The sequence below is a fragment of the Oncorhynchus mykiss genome, chromosome 25, assembly GCF_057628025.1.
Source record: "Oncorhynchus mykiss isolate SJ-2025 chromosome 25, ASM5762802v1, whole genome shotgun sequence".
NCBI lineage: Eukaryota > Metazoa > Chordata > Actinopteri > Salmoniformes > Salmonidae > Oncorhynchus > Oncorhynchus mykiss.
This window is the reverse complement of record NC_143046.1, coordinates 33,486,852-33,506,442: the sequence shown is the minus strand read 5'-3', so window position 1 is coordinate 33,506,442 and position 19,591 is coordinate 33,486,852. Positions and strand designations below refer to the sequence as shown.

At 46.0% G+C, this 19,591-nt stretch overlaps 1 protein-coding gene across 26 annotated transcripts in view; it reads right to left on the bottom strand.

The window, feature by feature from the left end:
• Positions 1–782: 782 nt before the first annotated feature.
• LOC110505049 (catenin delta-1) overlaps positions 783–19,591 on the bottom strand; it is a 30,205-nt gene continuing 11,396 nt past the window's right edge. For 3 of the 26 annotated variants that reach the window (XM_036970418.2, XM_036970420.2, XM_090219684.1), the window contains 21 exons: positions 11,783–11,935; positions 11,430–11,581; positions 9,966–10,034; positions 9,767–9,889; positions 9,380–9,645; positions 8,958–9,254; positions 8,553–8,793; positions 7,686–7,908; positions 6,252–6,444; positions 6,009–6,126; positions 5,724–5,880; positions 5,364–5,381; positions 4,988–5,056; positions 4,782–4,909; positions 4,445–4,595; positions 4,096–4,288; positions 3,761–3,960; positions 3,573–3,614; positions 3,398–3,474; positions 3,159–3,213; positions 783–2,761 (listed from right to left, as the gene is read on the bottom strand). In XM_036970418.2, the coding sequence (XP_036826313.1) occupies positions 2,706–2,761; positions 3,159–3,213; positions 3,398–3,474; positions 3,573–3,614; positions 3,761–3,960; positions 4,096–4,288; positions 4,445–4,595; positions 4,782–4,909; positions 4,988–5,056; positions 5,364–5,381; positions 5,724–5,880; positions 6,009–6,126; positions 6,252–6,444; positions 7,686–7,908; positions 8,553–8,793; positions 8,958–9,254; positions 9,380–9,645; positions 9,767–9,889; positions 9,966–10,034; positions 11,430–11,576 (2,823 nt within the window). In that variant the 5' untranslated portion in view covers positions 11,577–11,581; positions 11,783–11,935 and the 3' untranslated portion in view covers positions 783–2,705. Of the gene's footprint in view, positions 2,762–3,116; positions 3,214–3,397; positions 3,475–3,572; positions 3,615–3,760; positions 3,961–4,095; positions 4,289–4,444; positions 4,596–4,781; positions 4,910–4,987; positions 5,057–5,363; positions 5,382–5,723; positions 5,881–6,008; positions 6,127–6,251; positions 6,445–7,685; positions 7,909–8,552; positions 8,794–8,957; positions 9,255–9,379; positions 9,646–9,766; positions 9,890–9,965; positions 10,035–11,429; positions 11,582–11,782; positions 11,936–19,591 lie in introns of all 26 variants that reach the window. The other 23 variants (XM_090219692.1, XM_090219694.1, XM_090219695.1 and 20 more) reach the window with 14 other exon arrangements.

Sequence of the window (19,591 nt, the reverse complement as noted above, 5' to 3'; positions counted from 1 at the left end):
GGCAAAAACTCCATCCTACCAAAACAGGCAGAAATTTCAGCCACTTTTCAAAAAGCTTTTACACCTAAAGGCATTAACATCATTCACAATATTTTTCCAACCTCACATTTTTGACTATAGTGGGCCTTTAAAGCCCTTATATTTAACCAAATCACCACCACACAATACATTATGTACCCCCCCCCCCGGTAATCTTCTCACAGCGTGAGACATGAGACAAAAAGCGACTGAGCACATCAACACTAAACATTAATCTGTGGTCAAATGTTCCCCAGGGTCATGTTAGCCTTTTAGAAAGCTTATCCTGGCTTTAGAGACAGCGCAATAGCAATGGCTTGGGTTCGGGCTATAATATTGGCCAAGGTATAGACTCAAAAGCAAATTCGGAGGGCTAAAGAAACTATTTTAGGCATCTCAAATGTCGTAGAAGCATACTTTAAGGAGGCACAAGACTGAGCAGACCACAAAGCTTAAAAGCCTTCATGAATATTAAAGGTGTGAATGTGTGTTTGAAGAGAGGGAGTCTGGTTACCCAGACAGACTAAGCTGTACCCCTTTAATTAGATGCGTTTATCCCCAAGAGCACATCTCCAGCTGTCACACGCACACAAAACATGCTACTTGATACCGATAGACCTCGCCAGTGTGCTAACGCTAGTTAGCATTGGCTCACAAAACTACCTCAAAACTTCCTTCATACTGAACACAGATACATAGGGAAGTAGATTAAGGGCCATATTGCCAAAAATCCCGAAGTAGCCCTTTAAAAACATCAAATCTGGTCTGAGAAAAGATCTTTATTTTATAAAAACAGCATTGCCAGTTACATACTCTTACTGAAGAAAATGAAACCTTTCAGAGCCAAGGCAAGTTCATCATATTTGTACATGAATAGGCAATGCTACAGAGAAACGACGCATGTGGCAACCATATAAAAAAAAAAATAAAAAAAAAGTTGAGTAGTCTCCTTTGCCATTAAAGAAAAGTTACAAAAGCAGAATAAAATAAAAAGTAGAATAGAGATTGCATAATGCTTCACCCACCACTCCCAACAACCATTCCCAAATCAGAAAACAATATTAAAAACCCAAAACACGGACACAAAATGAAAAGTCAAAGTATATATAAAAAAATAATAAAAAATAAAAAAAATGCTCCCAAAATGTGCTTTTCATTTCCCCCCCTAGTCTATGCTCAAGTCTGGTCCTACCGTCTGTTTATACTTGAGTTACCTCTGAGGAATCCAATTCTCCCGAAACACAAGTGTAATTTCTACAGAAAACCAACCCCTCTTTTTCAACCAATGCCTTTTGGGTCCATACGTACAGCACATTGTTCTGGCTAGTGTAACAGCAAGTACTGACTGAACTAGTGTTATTGTTAGTGGTATAGGAGGTTCAGAGCATTGCTGATAGAACAGACGATTAATGTTTAACATGCGGAACCAAGAATCTGCCAGCTCTATGCAAAAGATTGATCACGGAAGCGGTCCAAAACAATCCACCCTAGGGAACAGGCCCCGGGTCTGTAGTGGGGTTCTGTATAATAGTGTGGGGAATGCGTCCCTAGTGTTATAGTTTAGTGTTGGAATGTTATCGAGCGTATGAGAAAATGTAGGACTAAGAGCTGTGGTGCTTGTTAACCGTGTGTGAACAGTAGTATTCCTGCTACCGGCACAGCAGCAGCAAAACCCACACTCCAATAGGTGTATGAGATCGCACTCTCACAGCCATCGTTAACCAAAAAAATAGCAATGTAAAAAAAATTAAGGTATCACAACAAAAGAAATAGAGGCAGTTGGTACATCTGTAAAAGCCACAATTGAAAAGAAACCGAGACAACACAAATGATATTTGCAAAAGGAGTAGAAAAAACATGAAAGCACACAATATGAAGTCCTTAAAAATAAAAAAAAAACAGGCTCATATGGGTTGTTTGTTTGTTAAATAAAACCACTCATGCACACACACAGGTCTCAGGTCTCCTGTATGGCCCTCACTTACACACCGGCCTCACACGCTCCTCCCAACTACCCCAAAACCAACCAGCCTGTAATATACCTAGAAAAGGTGAAAATAACTCCTATACAAACATTCTGAACCTATGAGGACCGAGCCCCATTGGTCCAGCAGCCACGCATGACCTTTCCACTCACCAATCCCAATCTGGGTACCACTTAAATTAAAATCAACCCTAAAAAAAAAGCTATAGACACCTTCCTCCCCAATCAAAACATTTCCTCTTTTTATATACAAACACATACCCTACAGATATTAAAAATAAATTCATCTCAGGATGCAGATGGCAATAATCCGATTCACGACGATGAAAATAACAAAACACTTGGATGAGTATGAGGATTCTAACAAACGACAGGAAACACTCATTAAGCCAAATGTTGGATGTAAGTAACCAGAAAACAGAAATAAACAATGATTGTCAAACAAAGACTATTGCCTTGAGAAAAGGGAATATCAATATAATTTAAATAACAGGGAATATATTTCTGACGCTACTATGGTGTGTGTGTGTGTGTGTGTGTGTGTGTGTGTGTGTGTGTGCGCGTGTTCAGTTTGAGTGTTTAATATCACTCTGATTGCAACACAACCACTTTCTTTGGATGGCAACCCTCATAGCCTTGCGATGGAAGGAGAGAAAGAGGGGGATGAGAGAGAGCAAGTCCATGGATCTCTAGTGTTCTCTGCTCAGCAGGGGCAGGGTTGGGGCAGCTCACCCTGGGTAATGCACACCATCAGTTCTTCTGGAGGAAGAAGACGATGATAAATACTATGTTATCAGTGCATGTGGTAATATTTAAGAAGAGTAAAACAAACCGCACACAAGCCGATTTTGTGGTACGAGTATGTCAGTCTATACACAATATGCCAAAATGCAAGTGCCTAGGGAATACTGTTAGTTTTAGGGTTAAGTACAAGTCCACACAGCATACTGTACCGGTGTGAAAGCCTTCAATCAGTTTTCACTGCGCATTATACTGGGTGCAAAACCAAGGTACTGGAATTATACAATACAGACAGAGTTACAAGAGAAAAGGTCATAAGTTAAGAGAACGGATGGCGATTTAGAGTCCATGCAGGACAAGAGGTGAAACGTACCATGCTGTTACATGCAGGGGGGAGAGGGGGGGGGGGGCTAACCATCGTAGGAGTCCAACAGAGGCAGGGAACCCTTTCTGCCCCCGTACACCCCACGCTGAGACGGCATGAGAGAGAGAGAGAGAGAGAGAGGTGGTGGAAGAGATACCGTGAGTAGAGGTGACGGTCGTCAACCCGAAAAAGGTTTTGAAAAAGGTGTGAAGGAGAAGGTTAATAAAGGGTAGTGTGTTTAAGTTAAAGAAACCATGTGTACAGGGCGGGGGCGGGGGGGGGGGTGTTACCTTTAAAGTGTCTGTGGTGTCGAGGGAGTTGTCCAGAGAGCGTCTCCTCTCCCGCTGGTCCAGTGTAGAGTAGGCTTCTAAAGTGGAAGAGCATGAAATCAATATTGATTAGTTTTTTTTTTACAAAAATCTAATCTTCGGGCTCAGCTTTGACAGTGTTTCCATGGATACTCACCAGGGCCTAAGTCATTCAGTGGAATCATGTCTCTCTTCGCCCCTGTGGAAATAACAAAAAGCCATTACATCCCGCTTGTTTCCCTACAACTCCTACATACTGTATATTTTATGTCTAACTTCAACTTTCTGTCAAAGAAGCAAGTCTTTTTTCAGAAAAAAATGAAATAAAACTATTCCCAGTCTCACCTTTGTCTAGCATTGGCATGGTCGTTTCCTCGTAGGTCCCGTTGGTGCGTGCGGAGGGGCCGTTGGCGGATGTGTTGAGGTTCACCGTGAAGTCAGTCTTCTTCCAGCCGTCCTTCTCCAGGGGGCGCCGCAGATCCTTATGCCCCCACACCAGCTGCAACACCTGGCCTGCCCCGCGCACCTCTCGCTCGGACCGCTTACTGCAGGACCAATAGACATGCGCTCGGTTAGACGCGCTGTATGGACACACTTTGACCTATCCGTCTCAAACAAACGTGCACACACACAGAACATGCTTGTCAATGAGCTTCAGTTCAACACACACACTCTCTTACCCATCCTTATTGATGAGCACCAGTCTCTCGATGCCTTGGGAGGCCCTGAGGGTCTTGGCGGCCTCCAGGCTGTTGCCCAGCACCTCAGTGAGCGTGCTCAGCACAGACACCACCGTCTCCTCAGACAGAGGTCGTGCAGACTGGCTCTGGCCACCCGGCAGGTCTGCCACCAGGTGGGGCACGGCGTGCTTACCTGAGGGAGGACAGGACGGCTCAGATGAGCAACAACACAGACGAAAGAGTGGCTCTGAAGCAATCCAGGAAGGAACGACCTTTCTATATGCTAATGAAGCAGTCTTTCCTCATGTGAAGTTGTGATAACAGGCGACTGATGCACATGCCAACTTACCGAGCAGCTCGCGGTTGCGGTTGTCGATGGCCAGGTTCCTCAGGGCCCCGGACATGGCTCTGACCACACGGTCGTTCCCATGAGCCAGCAGCTCTGCCATCATAGGTAGGCCCTTCTCCAGACGTACCGTGGCCCGGATATACCGGCCATACTGATTGAGAGAGAGAGAGAACCATTACCATGGTTAGAACCATTACCATTCTGAACAGAGAAGTCATCCTGAGGAGAAAGCAGCAACCAACACCATTGGGGTAATGCTACGAAATCAGACAATGAGACGCGAGAGGTGGTGGAGATCTCAGGGAAAGATGAGAGAGATCAGAGGCTGTCCACTCACAGTCCAGCGTCCGGCACACAGGTTCTGTATAGCTCCGGCTGCTGCCTCCAGCACTGAGGGGTTCTTGCTCTCTCTCAGCAGGGAAGTGTAGACACGCACCACCTCAGGCTGGAACAACAGCTCATAGCCTGGTAGGAAGAGGGATTTTAGGAACGGATTGTGTGTGTCGCATGTACGCTGTGCTTTCATATGGCGTTTTGACTCACCTTTGGCAGGCGTCGTCCTCTTTGGGATATCGACCTGGTCCGCACTCCCGTCATCCGCATCTTTCTGACCTGGAGAGAAACCCAACCATCTAGAGATCATTCTGATTTCAATGGTTTTTTTAAATATTTTTTTTTTTTTTTTTATTTTTTTATAAAATCGGTTCCACCTCGGCCATTTTTAATAAATGCAAATTCCCCTCAATGACATTATGGTATCATGCAAACGTGGCCACTAGTTGAACAGCATGCACTCACTATGACAAGTCCCACCTACAAAACCTACGGGCTAAAGGAAAGGCAATGTTAAGGCCAGCCAGCGTTAGGAAAAGCCCTTGTTCAGCCATAGCGCAATAGGACACTAAGAAGAGAATCTTACCTGTGGAAAACCACTCATCTAAAACAGGACGGGAACAAAAGGAGGAGGACAGAGGGAGAGGGAGGGACGGAGTGTGAAAAACATGAATCCCAGCCACCAACAAGCAAAAACAAAACCGGTCAGGTCCACAAAAGCAAAACATTTAAAAAAAAAACTCAGCCCCGGGCATCAACAAAAAAAAAAAAGCACACACCGAGTAGGACTACGTTTCCACTAACCACAGATTCATCCCCTGTTACTGAGTCAGGACTGGGGCGAGGGCAATCTGATCCTTAATCTGGGGTTAAGGGAAACGGTCTACCTCTAGCCACAGAACACACAGGGTGTATACTATGACCTTAAAACAGGCCGGTTACTGACCTTTGCCCTTCCGTGAGCCGAAGCAGCTGGCCTTGTTGGATCCGGGGACAGGGCCCTGGTTTAGGGGCGCGGCCTCCAGGTAGCGCTCGCAGCCAGGAACCTCCCGGTGAACCTGATAGGACAGATTTCTCAGCAGACACACACTGTTCTCCACCAACTACACACAGAGAGAGATGGAGAGTGGAGGTTTAAAAGCATCTTTATTCAATCATGTTCATTGCAAAATAAAAAAAAATGTATGTACCATCCCAAAAATTACGTAATCAGATTTAAGCAATCAATTACCTTGTTGTCCACATCTTTGCGGTTGATCTGTGATTGGACAATGTACATGAGCGAGTCCACCAATCCCGTGCACTCTCTCAACTTCCGCCTGGCCTCGCTACGTTCTGAGCTCACGTTCCTGAACAAGAAAAGAAAATATGACATTAAAATGGTTTATATTTCCCCTCAGATCCAATAGCTATTCCCCCTGCCTTCATCTCCTCCGCTGATCGCCAGCCCTCCATTTCCTCTCCATCCACGTGCCTCAGACAGCCAGCCGTGTTGGTGAGGGCCGTCTCCCACTCCAGGTGGCGTGGTTTGAGGCTCTCTTCTCCTCCGTCACGCCCTCTCTCCCAGCCAGAGTGCGGCACCATCACCTCGTCAGAGAGGGCGTGTAACGCGTGGTCCACGATCTCCATCTTCACCGAGTCGTGAGACGAAAGGTTCCACAGCGTGCCTGAGGAAGAAGAGAACGCATTCTTCAGCGTTTTTCATGACTCTGTCCTCGGAGTCCAATCACAAAGTACAGGTAACTGCCAAAACCATGTCAACAAGGCCAGCATGTACAAAAATGATAGGCAGGCCATTATTTTGGCCACCGTGGCTATGCTCCCATCGGATGATAATTCCCCCATCCACAGGGCATGAGTGGTCACAATGGTTTGAGGAGCATGAAAATGACGTAAACCATATGCCACGGTCGTCTGCGGTCTCTAGATCTCAAACCAATTCTGGAACGGCGCCTGAAACCTTCCCACCATCAGCAAAACACCAAATGATGGAATTTCTTGTGGAAAAATGTCGCAATATTCCGATAGAGTCTCCAGACATGTGGAATCTATGCTGTTCTGGCTTGTGCTGTTTCCAGTATTTTGGCAGTTACTTATGTATAGAAAACATGAACACCAGCTCTTTCCATGACAGACTGACCAGGTGAACGCTATGATCCCTTATTGAGGTCACTACAATCAGTGTAGATGAAGGGGAGGAAACAGGTTAAAGAAGGATTTTGAAGCCTCGAGACAATTGAGACATGGATTGTGTATGTGTGCCAGTCAGAGGGTGAATGGGCAAGACATAAGATTTAAGTGACTTTGAACAGGGTAGGGTATCAGGTGCACCGGTTTGAAGGTGTCAAGAACTGCAACGCTGCTGGGTTTAAGCTCAACCGTTTCCTGTGTGTATCAAGAACGGTCCACCACCCAAAGGACACCCAGACAACTTGACGCAACTGTGAGAAGCATCGAGTCAACATGGGCCAGCATCCCTGTGGAACGCTTTCGACACCTGGTGGAGTCCATGCCCTGATGAATTGAGGCTCAATATTAGGAAGGTGTTCTTAATGTTTGGTATACTCAGTGTAGGTTATAGAGTTGAAGTAGACTAGGAATGCTACATGATCGTACTGGTGTCTCTGTCCCACAAGTAGTACAGGAATAGAAAGGCAGGATTCTCCCCGAAACGTAAACTGGGTGCTGCGCCACCTTGTGGACAGGCTGCGCCACTACGTAAAAATACATTTTAAAAACACTATTTGTTATCATTTAAGGCTCTAGATTGCAGGAAATGGCAGTTACACATGTTCAAAAACACAAGCCCTTCTGGGCCTTCCCCCTGCCTTACTCATAAGCACCACCTCATTAGAGAAAAGAAACCTGTAGAGCAAATGATAGAGAACAGACATAACGGTAGTACTACCTGTAATGGTGTCTGTGAGGTCCTGCTCTCTGGCCTTCCTCAGTAGCCTGACTAAGGCTGGGATGCCGTCACAGTTCTTGATGGCGATCTTGTTGTCGTGGTCTCGTCCGTATGAGATGTTCTTGAGCGCCCCGCAGGCCGAGTGGTGCACGTCCTTCTTGGGGTTGTCCAGCAACGAGACCAGAGCGGGGATCCCCTTTAAACGACGCACCTCCGACTTCACCTACAGACACACGCCACCAGCATGGTCACACACCAAACCCATTGTAAAAACACACGCTAACAGCAGTGCTGTAACACACGCTAACAGCAGTGCTGTAACACACGCTAACAGCAGTGCTGTAACACACGCTAACAGCAGTGCTGTAACACACGCTAACAGCAGTGCTGTAACACACGCTAACAGCAGTGCTGTAACACACGCTAACAGCAGTGCTGTAACACACGCTAACAGCAGTGCTGTAACACACGCTAACAGCAGTGCTGTAACACACGCTAACAGCAGTGCTGTAACACACGCTAACAGCAGTGCTGTAACACACGCTAACAGCAGTGCTGTAACACACGCTAACAGCAGTGCTGTAACACACGCTAACAGCAGTGCTGTAACACACGCTAACAGCAGTGCTGTAACACACGCTAACAGCAGTGCTGTAACACACGCTAACAGCAGTGCTGTAACACACGCTAACAGCAGTGCTGTAACACACGCTAACAGCAGTGCTGTAACACACGCTAACAGCAGGGCTGTAACACACGCTAACAGCAGTGCTGTAACACACGCTAACAGCAGTGCTGTAACACTCGCAATATTCATCCTTTCAAAACAAATCTGTGTTTGCAGGTACACAAAGCATTGCGTTTTACCTTGTCGTTCTTGAAGGTGAGGTGCTGGAGGAAGGCAGCGGCGTTGGTTTTGACCGGGTCCAGTCGGTAGTTCAACATGGCGATGACCTCCGGAAGCTCCGGTTGTCTCCAGGAAGTGGGCGGGCCCTTCCTCAGGGTGCTGTCCAATGACGCCATGCTTCCCCTCTCCATCGCCATGTTGACGCCCCAGGTGTAGGGGTCGACTCCTCCCATGTCCCCGTCCAAAGTGTCCTCGCAACTCCTAAGGGACAAATGGAAGTTCAGACGAGAGTGTGTAGTGGTTTAGTGGGAGTGTGTGTGTGTCGGTATCCGAGTATTGCGTACATGCACACTGATAGAGTGATTTGGGTGTGTGCTGTTACCCAGGGATCATGAGTGTGTCTCTGTCTGTGTGTGTGTTTGTACCGGAGCCTGCGTCTGTCCAGTCCTCCAGGGCCTGGTCCTAGTCGTGGCATGGTGCCGTACCCTGGGTGCATGGGAGGAGGAGCCATACTATACTCCATATCATCATATCCCAGACTCCTCTGGTCATCCTCCACACCAAAGTGGGCCTGGTGGGCGTAGCGCATGCCCCCCAGCTCCAGGGCACTGCCCACACCCCTCACCCCTCGCCCCACCTGGGGCTGGGCTGCGTAGGGGTCCAGCTGCTGTCTGCTGGGGGCGCGGTACCCAGAGTCCAGGGTCCTGTACCCATCCGCAGGTCTGGAGAAGAGGGGGAGAAGATCAATTTATCCCAAAGATAGTCATCTTCACAAAGGAATACTTCTCGAGAAGCCTTTCTTTACAGTGCTCTTTAGCACGTCTACAAACTTTACAGTCTGTCTGACCTGTAGCGGTCGTCCATGCGTGTGCCTCTGCTCAGGCTGGCGTAGGCCTCGGAGGGCGGGGCGCTCCTGTAGTCGTCGTACCCCCCCGCAGGGCCGTAGTGGTAGTTCCTGGGGACCGTGGCTGTGGGGTAGTCCCCCCCTCCAGCCTGCCTGTAGGTACGGTCCAGAGTGGCACTGTAACCGCCCATACCTGAGACGGACAGTCCTCCGTCGATGGACATCGAATCAGAGGGAAGGACGGTACGCGAGGTGATCACCTTCTTCATCTGAAGAAGAGGAAGTACATCACGATGAGACAGGAAGTTGTAGATAATATTTTGTTCGCCATGGAGGAAGTTATTTTCAGTTACATGTTAGTTACAGTAGAAAGTGTGTGTGTCTCCATACCGCGTTCCCTGCCCTCCGTCCATTTGTTCCATCGTCTGAGAAGACAGACTGTACGTCCTGTGAATCATCTTCTGGTGTGCAGCTCTCGTCTAGAACGCCATGCACTGGGTCCACCATCCTGTACTGTAATAAACACACACAAGGTTACACACCCACACACACACAGAACATCTCACACCCAACCAGCACACACACTCACCTGTGTCCCGTTGATGTATCCCTCACTCAGTTTCAGTCGTTCTATGTCTGCCTCCCCCAGGCGCCCGTTCTGAGTAGGAGAGCAACAGTCAACCGAGAGAACACAATCAAATTCACAGGCGTCTTCAGAGACAGAGGATCTAACTGGGCTGTTGCCTTACAACCACCACAACACTGACATCATGACACATTAACCAAACTGACCCCGTTTTCTCAGTACCTCACCGTCATGGGCCATATCTGAAAATGTTGATAATGCATCCTTCTGCCTTCTTTGAGGTAATCAATGACCCCACCATTGCCTTTCAACACTAATTTTATGTTAGATCACTTTAATGAAGGCAGGAGAATACAGGCAAAAATGCTGGGCATGTGCTGCACACTTTAGATGTGTGGCTGGGTGTAATGCCTGCTCTGTCCACAAGGGGTCAGGCCAGTTCCACCACAATATAGGAGCCGGGGAGAAAAGGAATATTTCCCTTTAAATTCTAAAGCCGTTACGGTAACAAGTTAACAGCAGCAAATGTCTTAAGTGCCGAGATAGCTGTGTATGCGTGTTTTGGCATCTAACCTTGGAATGATACATTGTTATAAACAAGGGACACTTACACCGAGAGAGGCAACACACACCCAACGGTAGTCATGAGACATTGCTTAGCACGCTGCGAGACTAAAAATGGAAGAGGAGACTGACAACCTAAAACACGCCAATTAGCCCTGCTAGGATTATAAAAGCAAAACGGCAACCCCATTCATCTTCCCTATCAGCTGATGTGTACTCAGTAAAAACACTTCTCCATGTCTCTTCAGGGCTCTAATAGCACGGTAAAGCATACGAGCATATGATCAACATGGACACCTATGAGAATCACATTAGGAGGCACCGCATGGAGTTGATACTGTGTACTGGCTTAAAACGACGGCATCTTCCACAACATTTTAGGTGGTGGAATAAGGCTGCATGCATGACAACTGACAGCATCCTTCCAGGTACAGTCTGGACAACATGCTGGAGCGAAGATGACGATAGCTTGAATTCCATGGTATGTAAGGGTGGTATGAAGGCTTTGGGTTGCGGGTACGGCAAGTGATGCTGGAGTTATGCAGAGGTGTGAGATGTATAACGCGTGGTAGTGTTAAAGCTGTAGCGATATCTAAACAGTGTGTTAAAGGACAAGGGCTGAATTGCAACACACAGTTAAACCAAACACAATCCGGAGTGCTGGTTGAGGTGGAGGAGCGGAGCGGTGGATTAGGGGGTTGGATGTGATGGGTGGAGGAGGGTGATAACGGTAATCACTGGATGATGGAGGGATGGGATAGAAGGACAGATGAGGGATATGTGAACAGATGGATGACTGGTCTTTCGCCTGACTCTAGAAAGAGGCTTAGGAAAGGCGCAGGCCACTAATAAAGTGTATTTGGGGGTTGGGAGGAAATTTCCCCTGGGGAAATGGGGTGTTACCTGTGTGTGGGGGAGGGTGTGGGACGGGGGGCTGGTGAGGCGTACCCTCCTTCTCTCCTCTTCCAGCGCTCTGGTCAGCTGCTCAAACTGCACCTCCTGCTCCCTCACCGACTCCAGCAGAGCCGCGGCGCTCTCACACTGCTCCATACACTCTAGAGAGAACGGCGTTACACACACGGACGCGCCCACTACAGTGAGACGTTGCACATGGACACGCCATACACTACAGAGAGAAAACGACAGGCTCCTCCATAGCATACAGCTCTAAAAGCAAAGAGCAGGACACCTCAAATCTCATGAAATCCCTGAGAGGTTTGACCAGCTGTCAAAGACAGAAGAGCAGAGATACAGACCTTCACCAGGGGGGCGTGGCTTTGGAGAAGAGGTGAGAGGTCAGGCCAAGGTCAAAACGGTTGAGCCCTAGTTGCAGGGGCTCATGGGTAGAGTAGATGTAGGTCACCAAACCACAAGGCCCAGAAAGAAGAGGATGTACAGGGATAAATAAACTGCAGAGGGACAGAGATGGAGAGAAAGAGAAGTAAAGAGTGAAAATCTCATATTTACAGTTGAATATTGCAGTAAGAGGGTCGCTAAACAACACGAGTATGACGTTACACGCTGCTGTGAAAAGAAAATGCACTCCTAAAAAAAAAAACAGTTATGCGAAGACTAACTATGGTGTGCATTGGCTATCCCTCCAAACACAAAGCAACGGACACACCTATATTGCACAGTAGCTGTGGCTCAGCTGAGGCTGCAGCGCTTTTCTGGGCCAGACGAAGCACACCGTCAGCAGAGAGACGAGAACACCAACTCCCAGGAGCCTCCTCTCCTCTCCTTTGTTTGATGCTCTCCAGTACTGCTCGCCCGTCTCTCCCCCAGCCTATTTCTCACTCACTCTCCAAACCTCCCCATCAGCCCTTTTCTCTCCAATCTCTCTCCATCCATCCTCCCCCCACCCCCTCTGCAAATGTCCCCTCTCCATCTCTGTGTAAGTTTTGTTCTATTGCCAGCCTCTGTTCAGAGCATACAATAGAATGGACTAGATGTCATGAAGTATAATCAGAGGCAGACAGGCACAGGCTCAGACGGGCAGTAGTAATTCCTCTCATCTGCTGACAGAACATCTCAAGCACCCCCTGGTCCGTGGTTTAAAAAGTTACTATGGGGTAAATCCATTTGAATTCAGTCACTTTGACAGCACCCCATTTGATTTGAACAAAACCTTCCATTCATAATTCCTTTAAGTTGTCAGAAAGTGACTATTAACCAAAACATGACAACCCACCCTGCATTCAAGAGAATCTGGTCTCAACCGATGGAGGGCAAAACAAATAAAATCTCAGATTATGTCAAATAGGGCTTTAGATCAGCGGTTACAAAACGTCGTTTAAAGATACGTTTGACAACCCTGCTTGTAAACTTTGAAATGATAGCAAACTCTGTCTCTTTTCCAGTGATGAAGACATGGTAAGTTGGGGTGTGCAAAAATGGGTCAACGTAAGAGCACCTTTATCTCGCAAATGTTTTGGCATTCAGTTCCAAAAAGCCCCTTACTTTCTGACAACTTCTTCCATTGGCAAACATGTATGGATAAGTTGTGTATAAATCAAAAGGGATGCCGTCAAAAAAGTGATTGTGTGTGGCGCCTTTGAATTCAAACAAGCACAGACAAACCACCTGTCAAACTGGTTTGGGTAAGGAGGGACACATTTCACCATCTTGACACACAGACAACTCTTGCTACATCACTGCTAGAGCTGGGAATTGCCAGGAACCTCACAATATTATCACGATCCTTAAGTGCGAATACGATATGTATTGCGATTTGATGTTCCAAACATATTGCTCACTATAAATCTGCTAGCTAATGCTACTTAGCAACAATATATTTGTTTTTAACAAAACGTTACTTGGAGTCGAAGTGATATGTAACTAGGGGTGTAACGGTACACACACTGAACCGTTGTTTGTACCGAACCGTTCGGTATGGGGACCTTTGTTCGGTCCACACTATCAAGGCAAATGAATACCTAAAAATAACAACAAAAATAGGCTGTGCCTATGCGCGCATTATAATAAAAATGTTCATCTTAACTGCCGCATTTCAAACGGTACTTTTGTGAGGTGCAGCCGGGGGCCCAGTTCTGTACGATGGCGAGAGGTGGGGGCAGATAAACCAGGAGGATCCTCAATCATCGTTAAATCTCCAGTTTGGGAACATTTTGGCTTCCCAGTAGATTGCAATGGCCAGTGTGTTGTGGATAGAACGTTAAAACAGTTCGTCGCCATTACTCAACTAGAGTAGCCTAGGTGTTTAAACACAATAAGTGTTTATTGCCGCGGATATGCACCCATTCTCCGTGGTTGAGTGTGGGGGGGGGGGGGGGGGGGGGGGTTCAGGCAGTACCTCCTGAAAGTGCTCGAGCCACGTTGCGAACTTCTCTCACACCCATTCCAGCAAATAGGTAGTGCCTGCTCTATACAAGCAAGCCAAAGCTGAAGTTATCAATGAGTTGGCCAATACACCCTGGGTTACGCTCATTACAGATGGATGGACCTCCAGCGCTTCAGAGAGCTACTTAGTGACAGACCATCACATGACCCCGGAGTGGGAGATGAGAAGCATCGCGCTACAGACCTGCCCCGTTTAGGAGTCACACGTGAGCAATTTTTCCTCTTTGTAAGAAAAACATTATAGTATAGACCTAAACAATGTCTGCGCCGTGATTATATATCGATTTCACACGCATAATGCACTTTATTTTCGTGTTTTTGATGAGTAAATCGTGTGTTTTCACAATGAGGAACACCTAAACAAAAATTAACTACAGTTACGTTTGGCATTTTATTTTCCAGCTGTACTGAAACCGAACAGTCACCCCAAAACCGCAAATAGTACCTTGGGGTTAGTGAACTGTTACACCCCTATACATGTAACTATCCCCCCCCCCCCAGCAACAAGGACCTGCATATAAACTTTGAGCAGCAGGTGTGTGAAAAAGATAAGATCTACACCGCGATGGGGACGTGTCGACAAGGGGTAATAAGGAGGAACAGAGGTGTATTGTGACATGGGAAGCGGGGGAGGGGGCTGACTCACAGTTTCACCTGTGGAGGACAGTGAGTGTGTGAATGAGTGAGAGAAAGAAAGAAAAAGACAGAGGCAGAGATGAGGACAGACTGGAACTTGATGAGTAGGACTGCCCTTTAAACAGTAGAAATAGGACCTCTAGTTGCCTCATCTGGTGACTCACACGCACCTCCTCCAACCACGTTCTGTCGTCTAGTACAAGCTGGTTTCCCCCCCTTCCGCTCAGCGACGTATGTGGGTGTGAGAAGAAAAGGAGGTAGGGAGGATGACTGGCGGAGGAGTATTTCTCAAGCGGGTTGCTTTATTTTGGAATAGAAGTGGACAGGAAACAGATGAACGTGAAGGGAATTGATGAGGACTGATGACATTTCAAAACACACATACACACACAGAGCCAAAGGCCACTGCCCACCTGCACAAACACCTGTCCAGTAACACATGCCCTTATATGCAGACTCAGGACAGCAGCACAGAACTGTTAACTACCTTCAGGTTGGAATGAGAAGGAGGGTTAATGAGGGGGAGGAGTAAGAGAGAAAGATGACTAAAAGCATAGCTTACATTGCCCCAACCCAATTGAATACACCCTACACCAGCAGTATTAAACTCTAACCCTATGAGGTCTGGAGCCTGCTGGTTTTCTGAGCTAACTGATAAATTGCAAAAACCTGGTCAGGGTCTACAGACAATCACAGATTACAAAGGGAAAACCAGCCACGTCGCGGACAACGACGTCTTGCTCATAGACAAGCTAAACACCTTCGCCTGCTTTGAGGATAACAGTGCCACCGACGCGGCCCACTCCCGAGGACTGTGGGCCCTCATTCACCATGGCCGATGTGAGTAAAACCCTCGCAAGGCTGCAGGCCCAGACAGCATCCCTAGCCACATCCTCAGAGCATGTGCAGAACAGCTGGCTGGAATGTTTACGCATAAATGTAATCTCTCCCTATCCCAGTCTGTTGTCCCCACTTGCTTCAAGATGGCCACCATGATTCCTGTACCCAAGAAAGCAAAAGGCAACTGAACTAAATTAATATCGCCCCTTAGCACTCACTTCTGTCATCATGAAGTGCTTTGAGAGGCTAGTTAAGGATCATATCACCTCTACCTTACACCCTAGACCCACAGACAATGCAGTCGCCATTGCACTGCCCTATCCAACTGGTCAATAGGAATACCTACGTCAGAATGCTGGTCATTGACTATAGCTCAGCATTCAACACCATAGTGCCTTCCAAGGTCGGGGGCCTGGGTATGAACCTCGCCTTGTGCAACAGGGTCCTGGACTTCCTGACGGGCTGCCCCCAGGTGGTGAAGGTAAGAAACACCTCCACTTCACAGATCCTCACCACAGGGACCCCACAAGGGTGCGTGCTCAGCCCACTCCTGTACTCCCATGACTGCATAGCCACGCACGCCTCCAACTCAATCAAGTTTGCAAACAACAGTAGTAGGCCTGATTAACAACAATGACAAGACAGCTTACAGGGAGGTGGTGAAGGGTGTGTCTCACTCGCTCTCTCTCAGAGAGCATGCCCCCAATCCACATGGATGGGAACGCATTGGAGAAGGTGGAAAGCATCAACTGGAAATGGTTCACACAGACAGCGCAGTGAAGGCGCAACAGCGTCTCTTCAACCTCAGGAGGCTGAAGAAATTTGGCTTGTTACCTAAAAACACTCAAACTTTTACAAATGCACAATTCAGAGCATCCTGTAGGGCTAGATCACCGCCTGGTTCGGCAACTGCACTGCCTGCAACTGCAAGGCTCTCCAGAGGGTGGTACGGTCTACCCAACGCATCACCGGGGGCACACTGCCTGCCCCCCTGGACACCTACAGCACCTGATATCCAAGGAAGGCCAAAAGGATCAACATACACACTGTATTCTATTTAGTCAATGCCACGCCGACATTGCTTGTCCAAATATTTATATATTACTTAATTCCATTCTTTTAGATTTGTGTATTGTTAGATACTACTGCACTGTCGCTACACCCGCAATAAACATCCGCTAAGTGTGTGTACGTGACAGAGTTTGGAAATCCCTGGCCAAGGCCAAAACGTTCTCTCCCAGACTCATGGAGAGAACATTTGGAAAGTAGCACAAGGTAACAGGTCCATCCAGTATGCATAACAATACAGCCCTAGGCTAGACCAATTATGTACCATTACGGATAATCAACCGTGAATGACGTCTGAGAAAGTTAGACGCACATATAACAACCCTGTCCCCAACAGGTAACCTTCCCTGTTATTGTAACGGTGAGCAGTTAGCATGTCTTGAGGGTATGAAATGTGTGCGTCTCCAACAATAGACAAGAAATTATAATTACATAAACTTTTCAAAGCGCTGGTAATGGTGTTCAGGTTTCTATCGGCTGAAGCATGTGCAGAACCATGTAAACACGAGCTCAGCAAGTATACATGAGTCTCCTCCATGCATTTGTATCTTGTGCACATGCATCAGCTGCTAGAAATCTGAACGCACTACCAGCGCTTTGAAAAGTTTGTAATTATCCTTTCCTGTGGATAGATTGTCTCACATTCCTAACACCAAAAGGACCAACTGCACAGACAACTGGTAAAGTACATTAAAATATCTTTATTCAACATTGTATTGTAAAAGGTCGTGAGAGGAAACTCCTACCCAGTGTAGAATTCAATGCAATGTCGGGCTTTCAGGCAAGTTGCCAGTCATTGATCTACAAGTCACTTTGCATGCAGAACAACTCCAGGCGATATCAGTAGCGGAGTCAAACTGCGCGATCTGGCACATCTGGGCGTCACCTTCAGCATTCAAATGTTCGAAAATTGGAGTTTAACTACCGCCAGAGACAACTCTCGTCTGGCTATAGGTAGGTTACATGCTGATCGGGGCTTACATTCGATTTTTATTTTGACACCATCAGCAATAGTTTTGCTTGAAACAATCATTCATTCATATATATATATATATATATATATATAGTAATTTTGATATGAAATCATCAACTTTACCCTGTATAACAGGACAGCAACCACTTTTGTATGGTTGAAGCAGAGAAGCTCACTTAGAGTCCGTCAAAACGATCTAAACCATTTGTTTATGAGACATGGTGAAATCCAAAAGTGGTGCTATACAGTCATTGGCTATGTCATAGTTACATTTACTAGCGCCAACACGTTCTGCAAAACTACAAATTAGTTAGTGGGTTTTTAATTTTGAACAGGGTCTCATTCTCAAGGGTGCCCTGATTGCAGTAATACAACAATCAAATACAAATGTGAAACAAAACAGCAAATCAATATAAAGAAAATACAACACAAATTAAGATAAATTGTTAGATTCCTAAGCTACTAGGTTCTCACTTTTTTTAAAAATTGCCAGAGCATCACCAAAACATCCAATTGTAAGGAGTTGAGTAAATTGTTCCAGCAGTGAGGTGCATTAAAAAGTAATATCAGATTTACCTAATTTGGTGGAGACCTGAGGAACCTCAGAGTTAACCAACACTGAACAGGTTTGGTAACTCAGATATTTATACTTCAGCAATGAAGTTAAGTAAATTTGAAGCAGGTGTTGTAGAGCTTTGCAAGCAACAGTGAAGTGATCTCGGGACTTTAATGATGACCAGCCAACCTTTTGATACAGGATGCAGTGATGAGTATTAAAACAGTCACCTGTGATAAAGCAAAAGGTGCCAAGGTAGACGGCATCCAAAGGTTTAAGACTAGTGGCTACTGCATTCCAGTTGAAAACTGGAAGTAAAGTTGACTGTACAATTTGTTTCCTGCTGTTTAGGGAGAGGCAGGATTTCTTTCTAAAATAGAAGCCCACTTTAAAATCTTAGCTTTTTAACTAGCTCATCAGTATTTAAAAAAAACTTTAAATCCATGTCAATCCAAATGCCCTGGTATTTATAGGCGGGAACCCGATCGATGGGAGAACCATTCAATGACTACATGTTGTCCATCTGAATTTTTTTTGTGAGAATTAGAGATCATATTTAATCTTGCCCACATTAATTACAAGTTTCAAACCAACCAGATCTTTTTAATAAAAAGGCACAAAGTCAGATTGCAGCTCAAACTATACCTGCTCTACAGTTGGGGTAATGGCATATGTAACCGTATCTGCATACAGATGATTACACATTTTAATAGTCTAATATTATTCATTTAATATGAAAAAGAGAACAGGTCCCAATACCGACCTTGCGGCACACCTTTCGTAATATCCAGGAATCTAGACTTCACACCATCAGACATCACCATTGCAAGACAGAACATCCCTCTTCCCCCTCAGTGCCCAATCTAGCTAAATATGCTAACTAGGGCAAACAAAGAAAACTAATTGCAAAGACAGGCAATCCAGCTCAATGTTATACATACAGTACCAGTCATAAGTTTGGACACACCTACTCATTCGTTTTTTTTTCTTTATTTTTACTATTTTCTACATTGTAGAATAATAGTGAAGACATCACAACTATGAAATAACACATGTATTGACCAAAAAAAGTGTTAAACAAATCAAAATATATTTTATATTTGAGATTCTTCAAGCTGTCACCAACCTTTGCCTTTATAACAGCTTAGCACACTCTTGGCATTCTCTCAACCAGCTTCCTGAGGTAGTCACCTGGAATGCATTTCAATTAACAGGTATTCCTTGTTAAAAGTTCATTTGTGGAATTTCTTTCCTTCTTAATGTGTTTGAGCCAATCAGTTATATTGTGACAAGTCCATATTATGGCAAGAACAGCTCAAATAAGCAAAGAGAAACGACAGTCCATCATTACTTAAAGGACATGAAGGTCAGTCAATCCGGAACACTTCACGAACTTTGAACGTTTCTTCAAGTGCAGATGCATAAACCATGAAGTGCAATGAAGAAACTGGCTCTCATGAGGATCGCCACAGGAAAGGACAGACAGTTACCTCTACTGCAGAGGATAAGTTCATTAGAATTAACTGCACCTCCGATAGCAGTCCAAATAAATGCTTCAGTTCAAGTAACAATCTAGAAGAAAGAAACGCACACCTAGGCGAGGCTAGCAAAGTAGAAAACTTGAAAATAAAG